The sequence below is a fragment of the Amblyraja radiata genome, chromosome 7, assembly GCF_010909765.2.
Source record: "Amblyraja radiata isolate CabotCenter1 chromosome 7, sAmbRad1.1.pri, whole genome shotgun sequence".
Taxonomy (NCBI): Eukaryota; Metazoa; Chordata; class Chondrichthyes; order Rajiformes; family Rajidae; genus Amblyraja; species Amblyraja radiata.
The window spans coordinates 31788218-31810078 of NC_045962.1; the positions used below are offsets into that span (position 1 = coordinate 31788218).

The 21861-nt window shown below is 43.6% G+C and overlaps 1 protein-coding gene across 2 annotated transcripts in view; it reads left to right on the top strand.

Moving 5' to 3' along the window:
• The window catches only part of LOC116975236 (polypeptide N-acetylgalactosaminyltransferase 13), a 234818-nt gene that overhangs the window by 86320 nt on the left and 126637 nt on the right, over nucleotides 1-21861 (top strand). For both annotated transcript variants that reach the window (XM_033024064.1, XM_033024065.1), the window contains one exon: nucleotides 3143-3311. In XM_033024064.1, coding sequence (XP_032879955.1) covers nucleotides 3143-3311 — 169 coding nt within the window. The remainder of the gene's footprint in view (nucleotides 1-3142; nucleotides 3312-21861) is intronic.

Genomic DNA, 21861 nt, shown 5'->3' on the forward strand with positions numbered 1-21861 from the left:
GAACTCAACCATATTATGGTCACTCTTGCCCAAGGGGCCATGCACAACAAGACTGCTAACTAACCCTTCCTCATTACTCAATACCCAGTCTAGAATAGCCTGCTCTCTCATTGGTTCCTCTACATGTTGGCATGGTTATGTTTGGCAGAGTGGTAGACACAGCCTGGTCCATCACAGGTACAGACCTCCCCACTATCAAAGAGATCTGTGGGAGGCACTGCCTCAAAAAGGTGACCAATATCATCAGACGCATACTGCCCAAGCCTTATTTTGCGACTACCATTGGAAAGAAGTTACAGGAGCTTAAAAACTGTGACCACCAGCTTCAAGAATAGCTTCTTCCCAACAACTATCAGGCTCTTGAACACTGTACAACACTAACCTAGTCCCGATGAGGTCAAGATCGGCTGCCTCGCCCAGATTAGGCACCAATTTTTTAAGAGGACCTCCAGAGGGAATTAAAGTGCGCTCTCGTGATTTTGTCCGGATTAAAGGAGGTGCCGGACCACCAGTTGACTGAAAATCGGTGGTGGATCTGTGGTTGGAATGGAAACTACTTTCTATTCCTGATGATGCCTCTCCTGTTGCAGGGAATGAAAAGTGAAAGGATTTACTTTAATTAAAAGCTCGTACAAATATTCATTGAATTTCTGGTACTGTTCAATGGCTTGGGGCAGGGTAATGCACTTTATGCTGCATTGCATCAGTTTGCTTGTTAAATGCTATCTGACTGCACTTGTATTTGATTTAGATAAAGTGAACATTATGTCTGTGGTGCTCAATGGATAAGACCCTTTGATGGATGTTTATAGGATCGATGCATTTAAAGGAATCAACAGCTGGTAAAACTGTTGCCTCAGTCCCAGAGACCCGGGCTCGATATCGACCTCAGGTCATGTGATAGGAGTAGGATTAGGCCATTTGGCCCATCAAGTCTACTCCACCAGTCAATCATGGCTGATCTATCTCTTCTTCCTAACTCCATTCTCCTGCCTGCTCCCCATAACCTCTGACACCCGGACTAATCAAACATGCATCTAAGCTAGTCCCATTTTTTCTCTCCTGAATTATCAAAGAATATATGTAGGGATCGTGTATACTGACTATTCCCTAATACATTTGAAGAGTTGCATCAGCAATTTCTTATTTAATATTAGCCAGAAAACCTCAGCAGGTCAAACCGTTTCAGTGGAAAGAGAAACATTTGACGTTTTAGCTCTTGGGACCCTTTATCAGAACAGTGGACAGTCTCTACTTTTCAATGTATTCTCGACTGATCAAGGATACTAGTTCTGAAATGTCAATTGTTTTCCTTTGCACAGATGCTGCCTGACATGTTGAGTTTTCCCTCCAAACTTTCAATTTTTATTTCAGATTTTTGGTGGCTGTAGTTAATTTTCTTTTTCTCTACTCCTTACTTCTCTCTGGCATTTAACTGCCAGGGCATCTATTTCCAAAGAATGTCTAATTAAGGGTGTCTTGCAAATCAACAAGCAGTATGGGCTGGAGTGCAGCATTTTATCAATAGTTCTGTAACAACATTTAAAGCCATTTGGCCAGGTACATGGATAGGAAAGATTTAGAGGGATGTGGGGCACATGTGGGCAGTTGGGTCTGATGTAGATGGGGCTTCTTGGTTGCCATGGATAAGTTGGGCTGAAAGGCCTGTTTACATGTTCTGTGACTTTGACTTAATGATTGACTTAGAAGGATGAAGGGGTCCCTCATTGATGCTTACCGAACAGTGAAAGGCCTGCATAGAGTGGATATGGAGAGAATGTTTCCACTAGTGGGAGAGTCTAGGACCAGAGACCATAGCCACAGAATAAAAACACGTACCTTTAGAAAGCTGATGTGGAGGAATTTCTTTAATCAGAGGGTGGTGAATATGTGGAATTCACATATGGCTGTGGTCAATAGTGAATAGATAATTTTAAGGCAGAGATTGACAGATTCTTAATTAGTCAGGGTGTCAGGGATATGGGAAGAAGGCAGGAGAATGGGGTTGAGAGGGAAAGATAGATCAGCCATGATTGCATGGTGGAGTAGACTTGATGGGCCGAATGGCTTAATTTCTCAAGTTCAAGTTACATTTATTATCACATGCACCAATTGATACAGTGAGATTTGAATTACCATACAGCCATACGAATAAATAGAACACAATACATGATAGAATTTAACATGACCATCCCCACACAGCAGAATCAACGTTTCCCACTGTGAGGGAAGGCAATAAATTTCAGTCATCTTCCTCTTTGTTCACCCGTGGTCGGGGCCTTTGAGCCCTCCCGCAGTCGACGCTATGGCGGCCCGATGTTCAGGCCCTCTCGCCGGGATGATCGGAACTCCGACATCGGAATGGAAGAACACTCTCAACGGCTTGGAGTTTCCGAATCGGCCGCTTCCTACCGGAGACCGTGGTTCCCAAAGTCCACAGGCCGAGCTGGACAGAGATTCAACGCTGGCGACCCTCGGCAAAAGATCCTAGGACTCCGCGATGTTAAAGTCAGCACGGCCCGTGGCTAGAAGTTCTGCAAACCACAGCTCCACGATGTTAAAGCAGCAAGCTCCAACACAGGCGATCCCCGGTAAGGCATCGCCCCGCTCTGCGATGGAATTCAGTGCTGCGCCACTGCTGAAGCTCTGGCCGGTCGCCGGCAGGAAAGGCCACGCCAATCCAGATGGTAGGCCGCGCGGGGGGGGGGGGGGGGGAAGATGCGACTCGGAGAAAAGGCGCATCTTCGACCAGGAAGTGACTGAGACAACAGTTTCCCCCTTCCCCCCACATAAAAATAACTCCAAAACCATTATTTTGACACACTAAAAATAACAAAAAGGGTGAAATGACAGACAAACTGCTGGGGAGGCTGCCGCACGTGGCGCCACCCAATGATTCTGCTCCTGTAACCTACGAATTTATGACTCTACTTCTCCGAAGATAAATTACGCATTGCAATTGACATGAAATATATATTGTTTGATGTGAAAAATATGGAATAACGTAAGAAGGGATTTGGTTACGGTATATTTTGGGATTTGGTAAAATAGGTATGTGCGGGAGTGTGGGTATATTCTATCATATATACCGTATGTGTTGTAATTATATTATCTTTTCTTTATTTCATTCATGGTCTTCCAGCTGTCATATCCAGAACACACGAAGGTCCAGGGGAGATGGGAAAGGCTGTCCTTATTCCCAAAGAAGATCAGGAGAAAATGAGGGAAATGTTCAAAATCAACCAGTTTAATCTCTTGGCGAGTGACTTGATTGCCCTGAATAGAACTCTTCCAGATGTGAGATTGGAGGGGTAAGTAGAATCTGCTTTCCATTGCATTGGCTTCCTATTATAAACTGCCACAGACAATGACGACATTTCACTGTAATTTCTCTTACAGCTTGTACTCTCTTTTAATGGAAGCTTTTAATATTTGTATCAAAATCAGCTTCCATGGCAGAAGTGCTCTTTGATTTTATAGTTATGTGCAGAGTCAATTAATTTGTGAGCATCAGATTAATAAATAATCCCTTTTAACTAAGACATTAACATCTGATATTTCACATGGGTAGATTATTTTGTGTTCATGTCCTCTTTGATTGGTAAATAATCATCATGTAGTCAGGCCATATAATTGGGTTTAATCTACCAATTGAAATTATTATGAATTATACATTCACACTGAAGTTAAAACTGTTAAAATTCTCCACAGAAGAATATTCTGTGAATTAAAAGTAAGAGGGTGGCACAGTGGCGCAGCAGGTAGAGCTACTGCCTTACAGACCCAGGTTCCATCCTGACTATGAATGCTGTCTGTTATGAAGTTTGTACGTTCTCCCTGTGACCATGTGGGTTTTCTCCGGATACTCCGGTTTCCTCCCACATCCTGACGATGTACAGGTTTATAAGTTGAGTAAATTGTGCCTCGTGCGTAGGATAGAACTAGTGTATAGGCGATTGCTGGTCGGCACGGACACGGTGGGCCGAAGGGCCTGTTTCCACACTGTATGTCTAAAACTCTTAAAAGATTCCTCCCACATCCCAAAGATGTGTGGGTTTGTTGATTAAATTGTTGCTAGTGTGCAGGGAGATGATGAGAAAGTGGATAACATTGAACTAGTATGAACGAGTTTTCAAAGGTTGGCGTGGACGTGGTGTGCCATTGGGCCTGTTTCCTTGCTGTATTTCTCAATTAAGTCAAATCATCAAGTTCCTTTGCAATAAGGCTTACATATTGTTGAACACTTCTATCCCTGGATAACAGAAGGTCATTTTGACCTCAAGGCAACAATTTTCTATTTGATGGGGATGGATAAACACCAGAGAGTTTGCTTTTCATTGATTATCACTGTGAAAGTCTTGTATCTCAGCTGCACTTGAGGTATTTTCACCTTATAGGTGACAGCAGTTCAACGCAAAAAATCACCATTATCATCACGCCCGGCAGGGCGGTACGCGGCAAGTCCTGGCGGACTGGTGGAAAGTCCTCGCCCGCCGTGAAACCGTGGAACCCAACTGGAGTGGGAGCCTCATTCGAAGCTCGTCTGAGACTCATCTCCTGCTCGCCCCCGGACCGGGAACCAGACGGTGCAGGGAGTCGGCGACGGACGCTGGATAAAGGGCTGGTTTGGGAAACCGGAGGCCGTCTTACCTCCCGCGTCCTCAAGGACAGCAGCAAGAGGCACCCCATGAGGGTGAAGGAGAGGGAAGACTGTTCGCTGGACGATCCAGATGGAGGCAACGGCTGCAACGGGCCTTTATGGCCATCTGCAACTGCGAGTTTAAAAATGGCGCCAAAACCTGGCCGACTCTTCCACATGCACTCAGCGGCCTGTTTCTGTAAATTTTGTATTTAATCAGGGATCTATTAATCTTACTGATCTATATGCAAAAAAATAATTTTGCTGTATCTTGGTACACGTGATGATAAAAAGAATCATTGAACCATTGAACTTCGAGGACAACCGATGTGTGTGTAATAAATCCTGTCTTGTCATTGTCCCCACATCCTGGGAATGAATGAACATACAATTAGTGTGGCCTGCATGCCTCAGCATTGGGCATCTTGCCCTTGCTGTTCTGGGCCTCCATGTTCCATCACACACTGTCGATAATGGTGAGAAGGCTGTGGAGAAAAGGCGGGTAAAAGTAATTCAGCGGACTGGGTTTTGTCCTCATCAGGAAGAAACGAACTGGAACTAATATTGTGGAGGAACATCAATGTTTGACTCTTCCACATGGTTCGGAATAATTTTTTTGCTCATCAATAGTTAACTGCTGCAAATATCTCAGATTAAGTGAAATCTCTTTTTGTTTTGTTTTTAGAGATAAATACAACATGTTAACAGCAAGTGGTACTTCCTGGTTTTATTTTACAGCATTTTGCCATCAATGGGGTGGCTGACATTTATTATCCATTCCCAATGACCCTTGAACTTTATGTTCTTGCACTGAAATGCAATTTCAGAAAGCATGTGAAATTTTGGTTTGTTGGCGCAGCAGTAGAGTTTCTGTCTTACAGCGCCAAAGATCTGGATTTGAACCTGACCATGAGTGCTGCCTGTATGGAGTTTGCATGTTCTCCCTGTGACCGTGTGGATTTAAGTGCAGGTTCGTAGGTTAATTGTCTTCAGCAAATTGTCCCATGTCTGTAGGTTGGAACTCGTGTACGGGTGATCGCTGGTCAGCACGGACTCCGTGGGTCAAAGGCCCTGTTCCCATGCTGGTACACAAAAATGCTGGAGAAACTCAGCGGGTGCAGCAGCATCTATGGAGCGAAGGAAATAGGCAACGTTTCGGGCCGAAACACTTCTTCAGACTTTCCATGCTGTATCTCTAAAGTGAACTAAACACTTGGACAGGTACATGGGTAAGAAAGGTTCAGAGGCTCTTTCTGGCTGGTGATTATCCATCATCATTTCTCTCAGCCATCAACATCCCAATTCTTATTCCCCCAGGATTACTGAGGGCTACTGCCAACAAGACACAGTTTAAATTAGAGAACCATTAATATGCTAGTGTTTTTGTATATGGAAGTGTATATCTGTAAGCAACGGATCCTAATTTTTTAATGCGTAATTACTAAAGATTTTCAACTAGTATATTTAGCATGATTACAAACATTAGAGCAGTAAATATTGCACAGAGCCAATTTCCATAGAACGCTGTTTTTAATGAATTTGAAATGGGACTTGGTAAGTTGTCAAACTTTAGGGGACTTAGAATTGATTTCTTTCATTATAATTTGGTTCAGTTTGTAATTAACGTTCAGCAATTAATGTAGTATCTTTTGCTTTGTTACTCGTGATAATGTTCCATGCTTGCAGAACTATTTAATTATTTAGCTGGAACTGGTTCATCAATTCATAAGCTCTAGGAGCAGAATTAGGCCATTCGGCCCATTCCGCCATTTAATCATGGCTGATCGTTCTTTCCCTCTCAACCCCATTCTCCTGTCTTCTCCCATTATCCCTGATACCCTCACTAATCAATGGTTATGGGGGAATTGCAGTCTGCACGGACTGACTTGAGTCTTTTGAGTTCAGTTATTAACAAATATGGAAGGATTTGGCACATGCACGCAGTATGTTATGGAGTCCATTCTTCCAGACAGTGCAACAGTTGTGATTTTGGCCCATTGAGGGGAAGAGGTGCAATTCTGATGTCTAATTAATCTAATAGAGGCATTGCCAGGTGCCTCAAGCCTGATGCATGCCATGAGAACCCAAGGATACTTCTTGGTTTTATTTTTCAGCATCTTACCTTCAAGATAGAGAGGCTGACATTTATTGTCCGTTCCCAATAACCCTTGAACTTTAGTGCCTTGCATTGAAATGCCATATCAGAGAGCATGTAAAAGCAAACCAATCACAGTGCTGGAGACCTGGGTTTACTCCTACCTACAGGTGGTGCCTATGCGGAGTTTGTATGTTCTCCTTGCGACCACGTCGGTTTTCTCTGGGTGCTCCGGTTTCCTCTCACATCCCAAAGACGTGTGGGTTTGTAGATTGATTGGCTTCTGTAAAAGTTATTCCGAGTGTGTAGGTAGAACAAGTGTATGGGTGATCGCTGGTTGGTATGGACTCGGTGGGCTGAAGGGCCTGTTTCTATGCTGTATCTCTAAATTTCTTCTTCTTATCGAGTTCACACACAAGATTAGAAGTTGTTCAGCCAGAGCTGAACTCACTTCTCGGCATCTGCCTGCAATGGTGCCCGTCTTGTTGCTTCTTGTGCTTCTTGTACGTGGCGGTGGAAACAAGGCCGCGACGTGAGCGCTCTTTCCTTGAACCCCATCTCTAAACTAAACTCATTGCATGAAGCACAAGACCAGGAAAAGATGACAAATGCCTTCTTCAGAAAAAGCTTCTGACTACCTATCCTATCTGTGTTTCTCATAATTGTATATACTTCTATCAAGCTTCTCTCTGCAACCTCTGTTATCCCAGAGTAAACAATCCATGTTTATGCAACTTCTCCCTGTAGGTAATACCACCTAATCCAGGCATCAATCTGGTAAACTTCCTATGCATCCTTTCCAAAGTGAATGAGAATTCCTTTACAAATTTCTTCATTATTATCCAGTGCATCGAGGTACAGTGAAAAAACATTGTTTCAAGTGTTATCTGGGAAAATGCAGCTAGACATGAATACATCAATAAAGGAAATAACCAGAGTGCAGATTATAATATTAGAGCTAAGCATTGCAGTTATTGTCTTGTGTCTTCAAAAATGAGTGTAATTACATTGATGTAGTTTGTTAAATTAGTGTGAAATATTGGATAAGATAAATGTACTAATGGAGGAAGTATCGAAGGGCCGAATGGCCTACTCCTGCACATATTGTCTATTGTCTAAGTAAAAGGACAAAGGACATTTATTGACACATACACCAATTGGTGCAGTGAAATTTGAGTTACCATGCAGCACACAAATAAGATAAACACAACACTTTAGAATTTAACATAAAACTTAAAAAAACATTCCCCCACAGCAGAATCAACGTTTCCCACTGTGAGGGAAGGCAACAAAGTTCAGTCCTCTTCCTCTGTTCACCCGTGGTCGGGGCCTATTGAGGCTTCGGCAGTCGCTGCAACGGCGGCCCGATGTTTCAGGCCCTCGAACAGAAGAACACTCTCAGCGGCCCGGAGCCTCTGAACCGGCCGCTTCCAACCGCAGACCGCGGCTCCCGAAGTCCACAGGTCGAGCTGGGCGGAGATTCAACGCTGGCGACCCCGGCAAGGATCCCAGGCTCCGCGATGTCAAAGTCAGCGCCGCCCGCGGCTGGAAGCTCCGCTGACCACAGCTTTGCGGTGTCAAAGTATGAAGCAGATCTGGGGAAACATATCTCAGGCTGTTAAAGGAGGCAAGGGAGAAAATTCTCCCTTTGTGAAGGCTCTGAAGAAGGGTGACGATCCAAAACGTTACTTATTATTTTTCTCCGGAGATGCTGCCTGGCCCGCTGAGTTACTCCAGCATTTTGTGTCTATCAATGGAGAAAGTTTGAAGATCTGCCTACGGTTTTGAATCCTCCTGAGCTTCAGGAGATGCCACACTGAAGAATTGGAGGCAGGGCATTTTCTTTTCAAATGTGAGAAATGAATAAAGCAAATAATTACAAGCCAGTTAGTTTAAACACAGTTGAGGTCAAATTGCAGGAATGCAGTATAAACCTTTGTTTAGAAATGCACGGATAAATCTGGGAGGGTGAGGAAGGATTGTTAAAGAAGAGGTTGTGCCTGAGTAACTTGATTGGATTTTTTAAGGATGCAACAAGCAGGATCAATGTAAGCAGCAAATTTAATGTAGTCCTTATGACATTTTGCCAGCCTGACAGTTTCACTTGGTAGACTGGTTTTAAAAGAGTAATATCCCACGGGGTTCAAGAAAAAGCAATAAATTTAATCTAACTCTGGCTCAATAAGCAAGAGAAGCAAAGGGTAGATGTGTGTGAGGAAAACTATTACCATGAAGTATCACAGGGCTCTGTGCTCAGCCCCTTGCCTTGCTACTAAAGACAGACTCAAACACATAACATGGATAGGTGACATTTCAGGTCGGGGGCCTTCTTCAGTCGGAAGGAGGGACCTGACATGAAACGTTGCCTATCCACGATCTCCAGAGATGCTGCCTGACTCACTGAGTCACTGCAACACCTTGTGTCCTTAAATGTAAGGGACATCGTTTTTTTTTTTTAAAGTACAGATGACACTAAAATAGGACTTAAGGAAGAGAGCCTTGGATCACTGCTTGAGTCAGTTAGGCAGAAAGATGGGAAATGAAGCTTAGTTAAAATAAATCCACACCACCCATCGATCAGCACAGGAGGATGAGGGTGATCTGATGGAGGTGTACAGAATCATGAGGGGAATAGATAGAGGGAATACACTGAGTCTTTTACATGGAGAAGGGAATCAGGAGCCAGAACATGGACATAGGTTTAAGATGAGAGGGACATCTTAAACTGAGGGTGGTAGGTTTATGGAACGAGCTGTCAGAAGAGGTAGATGAGGCAGGTACTATACCAGCATTTAAAAGACATTTGGACCGGTACATGGGTAGGAAAGGTTTAGAGGGGTGTGGGCTAAATGTGGGAAGGTGGGACTAGCTTAGATCATAAGGTCATAAGTGATAGGAGCAGAATTAAGCCATTCGACCTATCAAGTCTACTCCGCCATTCAATCCTGGCAATCTATCCCTCCCTACTAACCTCATTCTCCTGCCTTCTCCCCATAACCTCTGACACCTGTACTAATCAAGAATATATCAAGCTCTGCCTTAAAAATATCCACTGATAGCCTCCACAGCCTTCTGTGGCAAAGAATTCCAGATTCGCCACCCTCTGACTAAAAAAAGTTATTGTCATCTCCTTCCTAAAAGAACATCCTTTGAGGCTATGACTAGTCCTAGACTCTCCTACTAGTGGAAACATTCTCTCCACATCCACTCTATCCAGGCCTTTCGCTATTCTATATATTTCAATGAGGTCCCCCCTCATTCTTCTAAACAGTGGTATTCTAAACTCCAGCGATTGCATGCCCAGTGCCGACAAACGCTCATCATAGGTTAACCTACTCATTCCTGGGCATCTTGGTCAGCATGGACAACTTGGGCTGAAGGGTCTGCTCTAGCAGTATGATTCTATGAGAAATGTGAAGTTGCGCATTTGGGGAAATGCAAGAAGGGAAGGGAACACAGACTAAATGGGATGATATTGAGGGGTTGTAGAATAAAGAGATCTTGGAGCTCAGTGTGCTTAGTTGAGATATTTAGGTGTTGGAGTGGTGATGCTTGCATGTCAGAATGTGGTGAGCAGATGAGATTTCAGTCTGCAAACCGTCATAATGGAAGTAAATACATCCTTTGCTGCAGCGTTGGCCTCACGTGATTTCTGTACAAGCACATCTAGCTCATTTTGAGCACAACACTGAGACAAGTTATTTTCTGGAGTTTAATGATGAACTTCAGTGGTGTTATGGGGTTAGAGGGATATGGGCCAAACGCAGGCAGGTGGGACTAGTGTAGACGGGATATGTTGGTCGGTATGGGCAAGTTGGGCCAAAGGGCTTGTTTCCACGCTGACTCTATGACCAAGACTCTATTGGGTCATCGGGCTTCCAAGGAGCGATGTGCTTGCCTTGGGTTATCAATAAGCTCCAGATAAAAATAAGCTGTTTCCAGCCTTGGATAGGCAGCTTGTTTTAATCATTCAAAAATGTAATCTTGAACCAAGAAAAATAATGAAAATGGTTTGCCAGAAGTGATATTCATAGTTAACATGGGAATGTGGTGTTGCCTCATAATGAAACCTTTTACAGCAGCTGATTGTGAAAATGTTTTGCTTGAAACAGTACTGCACCTTTAAGGCCAATACTACAATTAGGATTTCTATATCTTGTAACTCTATGGGAAGCAATGTGCAGCGATGAAATTCTGTGTTCAATTTAGCTAGCATTAATTTTTTTGTGTGTGGTCATCCATAACAAGATTTCAAGGTAATTGAGTTAGAGGGAATACATGGTTGATCTCTTTCTGTGCATTAAAGTTTAAACTAATTAACTGTACAATGCTAGGCATGAGCAGTATATTTTAAGTTTTTGAGTAATGAAGTGCAGAAAATTTGCAGTTTCTTCAAAGGACGGAGAGGTTGGATAAACTAGGACTTTTTTCTTTGGAGCATAGGAGGCTGAGGTGTACAAGATCATGGGGGCACAGTAGCGCAGCAGGTCGAGACGGGTTCGATCCTGACCTCGGGAGCCGTCTGTGTGTAATTTGCACGTTCTCCCTGTGACCGCGTGGATTTCCTCTGGGTACTCCAGTTTCCTCCCACACCCCAAAGACGTGTGGGTTTGTAGGTTAATTGGCCCTCTGTGTGTAGGGCGTGGATGGGATAATATCGAACTGGTGTGAATGTGTGATCAGTGGTCTGTGTGGGGTCAATGGGCTGAAGGGACTGTTTCAGTGTTGTATCTCTGAACTAAAGTAAACATGTGGGGCATGGATAAAGCAAATGGACTATGTATAAACACTGCTGTCATTTCTACATGGTGAAACCAAAATGTATAAAAATGGCCTTTATTAAAATCTGACAATGTGCACTTTAACCACATGTGATTTTTTCTATTGGAAATCTCAAATTAGTACAGAGTGGAGTACAGAGGCAAATTAATAAATGATGGGTCCCAAACATTATGGAGGGCACTGTATGTGCAGCAGTTTTTTTTTTACACATTTGGAATATTGTGAACAATTTTGGGCCGCTTATCTGAGGTGTGCTGGCATCGGAGAGTGTCCAGAAGGGGTTTACAAGAATGATACTGGGGATGATTGAGTTAATATATGAGGAGCATTTGAAGGCTCTGGGCCTGTGTTCACTGGCGTTTAGAAGGATGATGGAGGGGGGTGGATCTCATTGAAACCTACTAAATAATGAAAGGACTGGATAGAGTGGGTGTGGAGAAGATGTTTCCAGAGGTGGAAGAGTCTTGGACCAGAGGGCGCAGCCTCAGAATTAAAGGACATAGTGGAGGCTAGGAGGAATTTATTTATCCAGCGTGTGGTGAATCTGTGGAATTCATTGCCACAGATGGTGGTGGAGGTCAAGTCATTGACTATTCTTAAAGGCATCAAAGGCTTTGGAGAGAAGGTAAAATAATGGGGTTAAGAATGAAAAATGGACCAGCCATGAATCGAATGGCAGAACAGACTCGATGAGCCGAATGGTCTAATTCGGCTCCTATGTCATGATATTTATTTAATTCACTGGTTGCCCTGTAGGAATACTTTGCATATTTAGTTTGCTTACAGTTCAAGGTTACGCTGCCCTTGTGCTGGTTTTCAAATCCTGGACTCACGTTTTTCTGATTATTGGAATAATGGTATCTAATATCCCGGTTGATTTCTATGCAATTCCAATTGCTTATTAGAGAGGTTCAACATGGGCAGACCACAACGCTCAATGAAGCAATTTAAGATCAGCCACATAATCAGTTACAGGCTTAAAATCAATACAGATTGAATGCTTCCCAGTCCTCTCGCACGATTTGAGCCAAGAGCAATTTGTGGTGCGGCCAGCATTATGATAGAATAGCATTAATTAATCATTAGTCCTGTGATCCCAGTCAACAGGAGACACAAGAGGCTGCAAACACTGGAATCTTGAGCAAAAGGCAATGTGTTGGAGGAGTTCAGCGGGTCAGGCAGTGGAGGGAATTGACTGACGATATTTCGGTTCGGGACCCTTCTTCATATTCCAGTTAACAAGTAGATATATTTCAGTTTAGTTTAGTTTAGAAATACAGTGTGGAAACAGGCCCTTCGGCCCACTGCTTCCGCCCTGACCACCAATCCTCGTACGCTAACACTATCCCACACGCTAGGGACAAATTACAATTTTACTGACGGCAATTAACCTACAAACCTGTTCGTCCTTGGAGTGTGGGTGGAAACCAGAGCACCCGGAGAAAACCCACGCAGGTCACGGGGAGAATGTGCAAACTCCGTACAGACAGCACCCGTAGTCAGGAGTGGACCCGGGTCTCTGGCGCTCTGCGGCAGTAACTCTACCGCTGCGACACCACGACAGATAGAACATACATCTGTCGGTAGGATAGGGGAAAGTTCAACTTTAGAACTTGCAACACAGAACTTAGAAAGGTACAGCACAGGAACAGGCCCTTCAGCCCACATGTCTGTGGTAAACATGATGCTATGACAAATTAATCTCCTCTGCCAGCATATGATACATATCCGTCTATACTCTGCATATCCATGGGCCTATCTCAAAACTTCTTAAACACCATATCATATCAGCCTCCACCACCACCCCTGGCAGCGCCTCCGATCACCTGTACACACCAGTTCTCTGTTATCCCACTTTTCCATCCACTCCCTACACACTAGTGGCAATTTACATAAGATAAATAACCTGCAAACCCGCTCTTAATTGGTTCTCTGTACATTGCCCCTGATGTGTAGGGAGTAGATTGGAAAGTTGGATAACATAGGACTAGTGTGAACGGGTGATCAATGATCAGCGTGTACTCAGTGGGTTGAAGGACCTGTTTCCGTGCTGTATCCATGAACTAAAACTAAACTGAGCAGATTGAACAGAGAAGATGTAATAAAAAGGAACTACAGATGCTGGTTTATACCAAAGATAGACACAAAATGCTGGAGTAACTTAGCATGTTAGGCAGCATCTCTGGAGAAAATGGATAGGTGATGGTTTAATAGGTAGATCTATTTGTGAAGAGGCTTCCAGAGCTCGAAGGGAGTGGTAAACTGAGCAAAGGAAAGCACGCACACACACACAAGCATGCTCGTACTCGCATACTCTCACACACTCTCACACACACACTGCCGGAGTAACCCAGTGGATCAGGCAGCATCTCTGGAGGACATGGATAGGTAACTTTTGGGTTGGGACCAGAATACAAACTGTCTAAAGAATGATCCCAACCCGAAACATCACCTATCCATTTTCTCCAGAGATGCTGCCTGACCCGCTGAATTATTCCAGCATTTTGTGTCTATCTTTGAGCAGAGAAGATCTAGCCAACACCTCCAAGTTGAAGGACATGATGGGCGAAAGGGCCCGTTTCCGTGCTGTATCTCAAATTTAAAATAAATAAATAAATACATTCAAGTGGAAAGGGTGCAGAGAAGATTTAGGAGGATGTTCCCAGGACTCGAGGGCCTGAGCTATAGGGAAAGGTTGAGCAGGCTAGGACTCTATTCCTTGGAACGCAAGAAGAATGGGGGGTGATCTTGTAGATCACAAGAGGAATAGATTGGGTAGACTCGCAGAGTCTCTTGCCCAGAGTAGGGGAATCGAGAACCAGAGGGCATAGGTTAAGGTGAGAGGGAAAATATTTAATAGGAACCTCAGTTGATAAGTTTAAAATTAGGCCATTCGGCCCATCAAGTCTTCTGCCATTCAATCATGTATGATCTAACTTTCCCTCTCTCCCCATAATCTCTGACATCTGTGTTAATCAATAATCTATGAATCTTTGCCTTAAAGATTTCCATTGAATTGCCCTCCACAGCTTTCTGTGCATTCCACATTCACCACCCTCTGACTAAAGAAATTCCTCCTCATCTGGTTTCCAAAGTGATGACTTCTATGGGGTAACTTCTTCACACAAAGGGTGGTGGGTGTATGGACAAGTTGCCGGAGGTGGTAGTTGAGGCAGGTACGATTGCAATGTTCAAGTAACACTTAGACAGGTCCATGGATAGGATATGTTTAGAGGGATATGGGCCAAACGCAGGCAGGTGGGACTAGTGTAGATGGGGCTGATTGTCTGGCTTGGGCAGGTTGGGCCGAAGGGCCTGGTTCCATGCTGTATGACTCTATGACTCGTGAAAGTGGATTCTGTATCTTTTCTTCCCCCATCGCCATTTCTTTCCGCGGTGTAAAATTCCTGGAATGCTCGGCAGGTCTTTCATTGTATTCCGTGGCAGGCTGCAAAGTAAGTACTGACTGAATCTTCAGCCTCGGATGGCACAGCAGGTATACCTGATGCTGTCTCAAGCCAGCAATTAAAACACCTGAAAGTCATCAGCAGGGCGCCTCTGACTGTGAACACCAGCGGGAAGCCTGGATTGATATATCCTTGCTCAAATATTCCTCCTGCTGCTCTGCTGATGTCAGCCAAGTCAGCACAATTCAAGGATTATGCCAGGTAGATCCAGCCCTCGTGTCTCAGTTACTTATATAGCTAAGCAACAGGGAAAGGCAAGGTTTAGCTTCAGTCATTGACACAATAGACTGTCTTTAGACATTAGATTTTAGAGATACAACGTGGAAACACACCCTTCGGCCCACCGAGCCCGCGCTGACCAGCGATCACCCTGTATACTGGGTCTATCCTATACATTAGGGGACAATTTACAATTTTTACCGAAGCCTATTAACCTACAGGCCTGTACGTCTTTGGAGTGTGGAAGGAAACAGAAGCAACCGGAGATAACCCATGCGGTCAAGGTGAGAACGTACAAACTCTGTATAGACGGCACCCATAGTCAGGATTGAACTCAGGTTTCTGACGCTGTGAGAACATTCAAAACGCAGACGAGGATGTTGCCAGGACTCTAGAGGCCTGAGCTGATAGTGAAAGGGTGGACAGGCTAGGACCTTATTCCTTGGAGCACAGGAGGATGAGGGATGATCTTATAGAGGTGGATAAATCATGAGAGGACTCGATCGGGACAGTGCCTTTTATTCAGTGTAGTGGAATCAAAATCAATGGGTCTAAGGTGAGGGGGGCAAGATTTAATATGATCTGAGGAGCAACGTCTACACTCAAAGGGTGGTGGGTGTATGGAACGAGTTGCCGGTTGAGGCAGATACAATAACAACATTTAAAAGATACATGACAGCTTCATGGATTGGCTTAGGTTTAGAGGGATATAGGGCAAACACGGGCAAATAGGACATAGATGGGGTATCCTGGTCGGCTTGGGCCGAAGGGCCTGATTCTGTGGTGTGTGACTCCATGATACCAAAAGCAGGCATATGTTCAGAACACTGAAAGTGGAAGGGGAAGAAAATGGTGACAGGTAGACATAGGGAACTGCACTTTTTACATAAAAACACAAAGGATTGGAGTAATTCAGCGGGTCAAGCAGCATCTCTGGAGAAAATGGATAGGCACCGTTTCGGGTGGGGACCTTTCTTCAGACTGTAGATGGGTCCCGACCCAAAACGTCACCTATCCATCTTCTCCAGAGATGCTGCCTGACCTGCTGAGTTTCTGCACCACGTTTGTAAAATAAACCAGCATCTGAAGTTCCGTGTGTCTACATCTCTCTATCTCTTTTAGTAATTTATTCCCTATGTTAATCATAAGACCAATGTTTTAGTTATTCTGTATGCTTGAAAATTCTTGTACTTCTCTGAGGGTATTAATATAATTAATTAAGTATTCAGTAAAAGGTCCACTATTAATATATTTTAAAAAATTATCTAATTAATTTTGCATTCAAGGGATATTTCATTAAATTTGGATGCATCTTTTTTGCTTATTGATGTCAGATTTACATATTCTGAAAAATGCCTCTATACAATAACATTTAATATTTCTGAAAATACTAATGAGCAACCAACTGAATGAAAATGATAGACACAAAATGCTGGAGTAACCCAACGGGACAGGCAGCATCTCTGGAGAAAACGGATGGGTGATGTTTCGGGTCCAGACCCTTCTTCAGAAGAAAACCCCACCCGAAACATCCACAGATGCTGCCTGACCTGCTGAGTTACTTCAGCACTTTGTGGCTATGTGTGGTATAAACCAGCATCTGCAGTTCCTTGTTTCTGCATACTGAATGAAAATGAGTTTAATTCGAATAAATTGTGTTTAAATTCTGGTTTATTTTCATTTGAGTGGATGTGCATGATGAAATAATGCAACACAGTCAAACTGCTCATTTTGTCATTGCATTTATAAACCCATTACTTTGATCAAGGGAGAAACATAATAAAAATCTGCAGTTCAAAATTGTTATGGATTCACAGGCAAATGAGAAGAACAGTTAATTTTGAATAAATGCAACAATCTCACATTAAAATTGTTGCAGTAACATTATAATTGTAGTTGTAGTAATCCTAATACAATCAGACTTGCAATTCCATGAGTTGTTTAATACAGTACAGGCGTAGTTACTATTATCTCCACAGTTGCAAGTTAACCGTTGTTGTGATAATTAGTCGCAACATGCTGGAGTAAATGCTGGAGTAATTTGCTGGAGTAAATGCTGGAGTAAATGCTGGAGTGAATGCTGGAGTAAATGCTGGAGTGATTGCTGGAGTGATTGCTGGAGTAATTCTGGAGGGGTCTCGACCCGAAACGTCACCCATTCCTTCTCTCCAGAGATGCTGCCTGTCCCGCTGAGTTACTCCAGCATTTTATGCCTACCAGCATCTGCAGTTCCATCCTACACTTGTGATAATTAGTATTTGATTCAAGCAACTGTCACATTTGTTGCTGCTGCGAGACAGCATCTATGGAGCGATGCAATAGGTGAAGAAGGGTCTCGACCCTTAACGTCATCTATTCCTTTGCTCCATTTTTTCCAGCATCTTCAGTTCTTTCTTAAAGATAGACCGAAGGTCTCCAATGAGGTAGATGGTGGTTCAGGACTGCTCTCTGGTTGTTGGTAGGATGGTTAACAGCTGGGATAAAACTGATAACAGCTGGGATCAAACTGTCCTTGAATCTGGAGGTGTGCGTTTTCACACGTTTTTCCCAATGGCAGAGGGGAGAAGAGGGAGTGGCTAAGGTGTGACACATCCTTGATTATACAGGTAGCTTTGCCGAGGCAGCGTGAAGTATAAATGGAGTCAATGGAAGGGAGGTTGGTTTTTGTGATGGTCTGGACTTTGTCCACAATTATCTGCAATTTCTTGCGGTCTTGGATGGAGCTGTTCCCAAACCATGGTGTGATGCATCCCGATAAAATGCTTTCTATGGCGCATTTGTAAAAGTTGATGAGAGTCGTTGCGGACATGCCAAACCTCTTAAGTCTTGTAAGCAAGTAGAGGCATTGCTGATGATTACAATCGAGCTGTCCACAGTTTGCAGATACAGGCTAAAGGGAATAAAGCAAGTTATAATGAGAGAAATCAGACGAAAATTTTATTTAAACATTTTGCATATTGTAAGGAAATCTGTTTACAACATAATGAATTCAGAATACTTTTAGTTGTAAATGTGTATCACAATAATTTGACACATTGGAACAATCTGTAACAAAGCAACGAGTAACAAATCAAAGCAATCTGCAACAACGAGAGAAATTAGAAGGAGAAATTTATTTGAATACTTTGCATATTATAAGGAAGCACGTTTACAGCTGAGTGAATTCGCAAGGCAGCACGGTGGCGCAGCAGTACAGTTACTGCCCCTGTCCCACTTAGGAAACCTGAACGGAAACCTCTGGAGACTTTGTGCCCCACCCAAGGTTTCTGTGCGGTTCCCGGAGGTTCCCGGAGGTTTTTGTCAGTCTCCCTACCTGCTTCCACTACCTGCAACCTCCAGCAACCACCTGCAACCTCCGGGAACCGCACGGAAACCTTAGGTGGGGCACAAAGTCTCCAGAGGTTTCCGTTCAGGTTTCCTAAGTGGGACAGGTGCATTACTGCCTTACAGCACCAGAGACCCGGGTTCGATCCTGACCGCGGGTGCTGTCTGTACGGGGTTTGTACATTCTCCCTCTGACTGCATGGAATTTCTCCGGGTGCTCCGGATTCCTCCAGCATTTCAAAGGTTAATTGGCTTTGGTAAAAATTGTAAATTGTCCCTAGTGTGTAGGATAGAGCTAGTGTACGGGGTGATCGCTGGTCGGCACAGACTCGATGGGCTGAAGGGCCTGTTTTGACACTATCTCTGAAGTATGTTCCCGATGTTATGGGAGTCCAGAACCAGGGCACAGTTTAAGAATAGGGGGAAGGTCATTTAGGACAGAGATGAGGAAAAACTTCTTCACCCAGAGAGTTGTGAATCTGTGGAATTATCTGCCACAGAAGGCAGTGGAGGCCAATTCACTGGATGTTTTAAAGACAGAGTTAGATTTAGCTCTAGTTAGTTAGATTTAGTTAGAAGTGCTAAAGGAATCAAGGGTTATGGGGAAAAAGCAAGAATGAGGTACTGATTTTAGATGATCAGCCATGATCATATTGAATGGCTCGAAGGGCTGAAAGGCCTACTCCTGCACCTATGTTTCTATGTTAATTATAAAGTCTAAAGCCAGTCTTTCCAAAGATGTACAGTTTTGTAGGTTAATTGTCTTCTGTAAATTATCCCTAGTGCATAGGATAGAGCAAGTGTACGGGGTGATCGCTGGTCGTCGTGGAGTTGTTGGGCCAAAACATCTATTTCCACATTGTATCTTCAAAATTAAACTAAAAGCAAAATTAGCTAAACATTGCTAGATTTAATGGTGGCTCCTGGCACCCACAATTCCTCGCACTCCAGAGGTATCTTTATAAACCTGGTGCCTTGGCTGCTGAGCATTGATGTTGTGCCGCACAGATTGAGGATACAGATGCATTGTGTGTTCAATATAAATCCAGCCATGAATGAACTGCTAGTAGGTGCTGGCTGTGTAAAATGGCCAACAGTGGCTTGAGATTGTCAGGGTTTTTTTTTGCAAGAACCAAAGTGAGGAGATCAAGGCGCACTAATTTATTTGCAGGCAATATATTGAAACTGATTCTTAGAGGATGGAAAACTAAACAAAGCGATACAAGCAACTGCAGATGCTAGTTTACAAAAAAAAAGTCTTCTTCTTATCGAATCCACACACAAGATTAGACGTTGGTCAGCCAGAGCAGAGCACACTTCTCGGCATCTGCATATAATGGTGTCTGTCTTGTGCTTCTTGTGCTTCTTGTACGTGGTGGTGGAAAGAATGGTGAAAATAGGGCCGCGACGTGAACACTCTTTCCTTGACCCCAGAGGGTTGGTGATCAATGGTCTATATTATATCAGTGGTTGTAATTAAAAAATAATTCAATGGATGTAAAATATGGCTCATTGGAAGTTGTGACAGGGGTGGCACAAGCGCTTTTTTGTTTATTTAAAACATGATATATTTTATATTTTATATTATACCCTATTTTCTCCACTTATCTTTGCATCCCAGTCTGATGTAATGAGTGTTCAAAAGGGAACTGCAGATGCTGGAATATCGAAGGTACACAAAATTGCTGGGGAAACTCAGCGGGTGCAGCAGCATCTATGATGCTGCTGCACCCGCTGAGTTTCCCCAGCAATTTTGTGTACAGTCTGATGTAATGAGTGTTGTTCTCAGGCCATTTTCACTGAGACATAATTTTATCTGCAAGTACTGTGATAATGTTACCATAGTCTCTAGAAAATCAAAGAATATAACAAGTTTCATTTTTAAGTGTAAACTTCACGGGTGCCGCAAGTCAAGCCAAGTCAAGTCAAGTCAAGTTTATTCGTCACATACACATACGAGATGTGTATGTGACGAATAAACTCACACACTCAGACCACAGTACGTGCGCCTACAGAACAGTGTCTCGGGCACCATCTTGAGCAGCACAGGGGCTCCACAAGGAACTGTGCTGGCTCCGTTCCTGTTTACCATCTACACAGCGGATCTCCAATGTAACACCAACAGCTGCTTTTTGCAGAAGTTTTCGGATGATACAGCTGTTGTCGGCCTCATTAAAGGGGGCAATGAGGAGGAGTATAGAGACATAATAAGTAACTTTGTGGAGTGGAGTGCACACAATAACCTCCATCTTAACACCAAAAAAACAAAGGAGATAGTTGTGGACTTCAGGAGGGGGAGGAGGAGGACTCAACCAACACCAATCACCATTAAGGGCACTGAGGTGGAGGTGGTCGCTAATCACAGGTACCTTGGGGTGCAGCTTGACAGTGAGCTGAACTGGAAGTGTCATATGGAGGCGGTGTACAGGAAGGGACAAAGCCGACTGTATTTTTTAAGGAGGCTGAGGTCATTCAACATCTGCCAACCCCTACTGTGCAGTGTCTACCATTCAGTGGTGGCCAGTGCTCTGTTTTTTGCTGTGGCCTGTTGGGGAGATGGCGCCCGTATAGCGGATAAAAACAGACTGGACAAGCTAATCAGGAAGGCCGGCTCAGTGGTCGGGGCTGAGCAACGAACGGTCCAGCAGGTGGCAGAGGCCAGAACTCTGAACAAACTAGGTTCTATAATGACCAACCCCACTCACCCACTCCATGCCCTGAAGGTGATCAAGAGCAGCATCTTCAGTCAGAGGCTGATTGCACCAATGTGCAAAACTGAGAGACATAGGAAGTCCTGTTTACCAGCTGCTATAAGATTATATAATGCGCATAAATAACTGCACTTTTTTTTAAATTAATTGTATTTTAACTTGTATTTTAACTTGTATTTTAACTTGTTAAGTATGGAAGCCATTTGAGGAAATGTGTGGTGTTATGTCTGTCTTGAAGCTGTCGTGGCACTGTAATTTCCTGTAAAGGATTATTAAAGGTATAATCAATAATCAATCAATGTGCAGTGAAATGAAAAGTGGCAATGCTCGCGGACTGTGCAAAAAGACAAACAAACAAACAACCAAACAACCAAACAAACAGAATGGAACAGAATCACATATTATTTTACATATTAAATATTGTGGGCGGAAGGAAAAAGGGAAAGAAACAGTACTTTAAAAAAAAGCAGTAGAGTGGTACAGTAAAAGTTAGTCCCTGGTGAGATAGGAGTTTACAGTCCTAATGGCCTCTGGGAAGAAACTCCTTCTCAACCTCTCCGTTCTCACAGCATGGCAACGGAGGCGTTTGCCTGACCGTAGCAGCTGGAACAGTCCGTTGCAGGG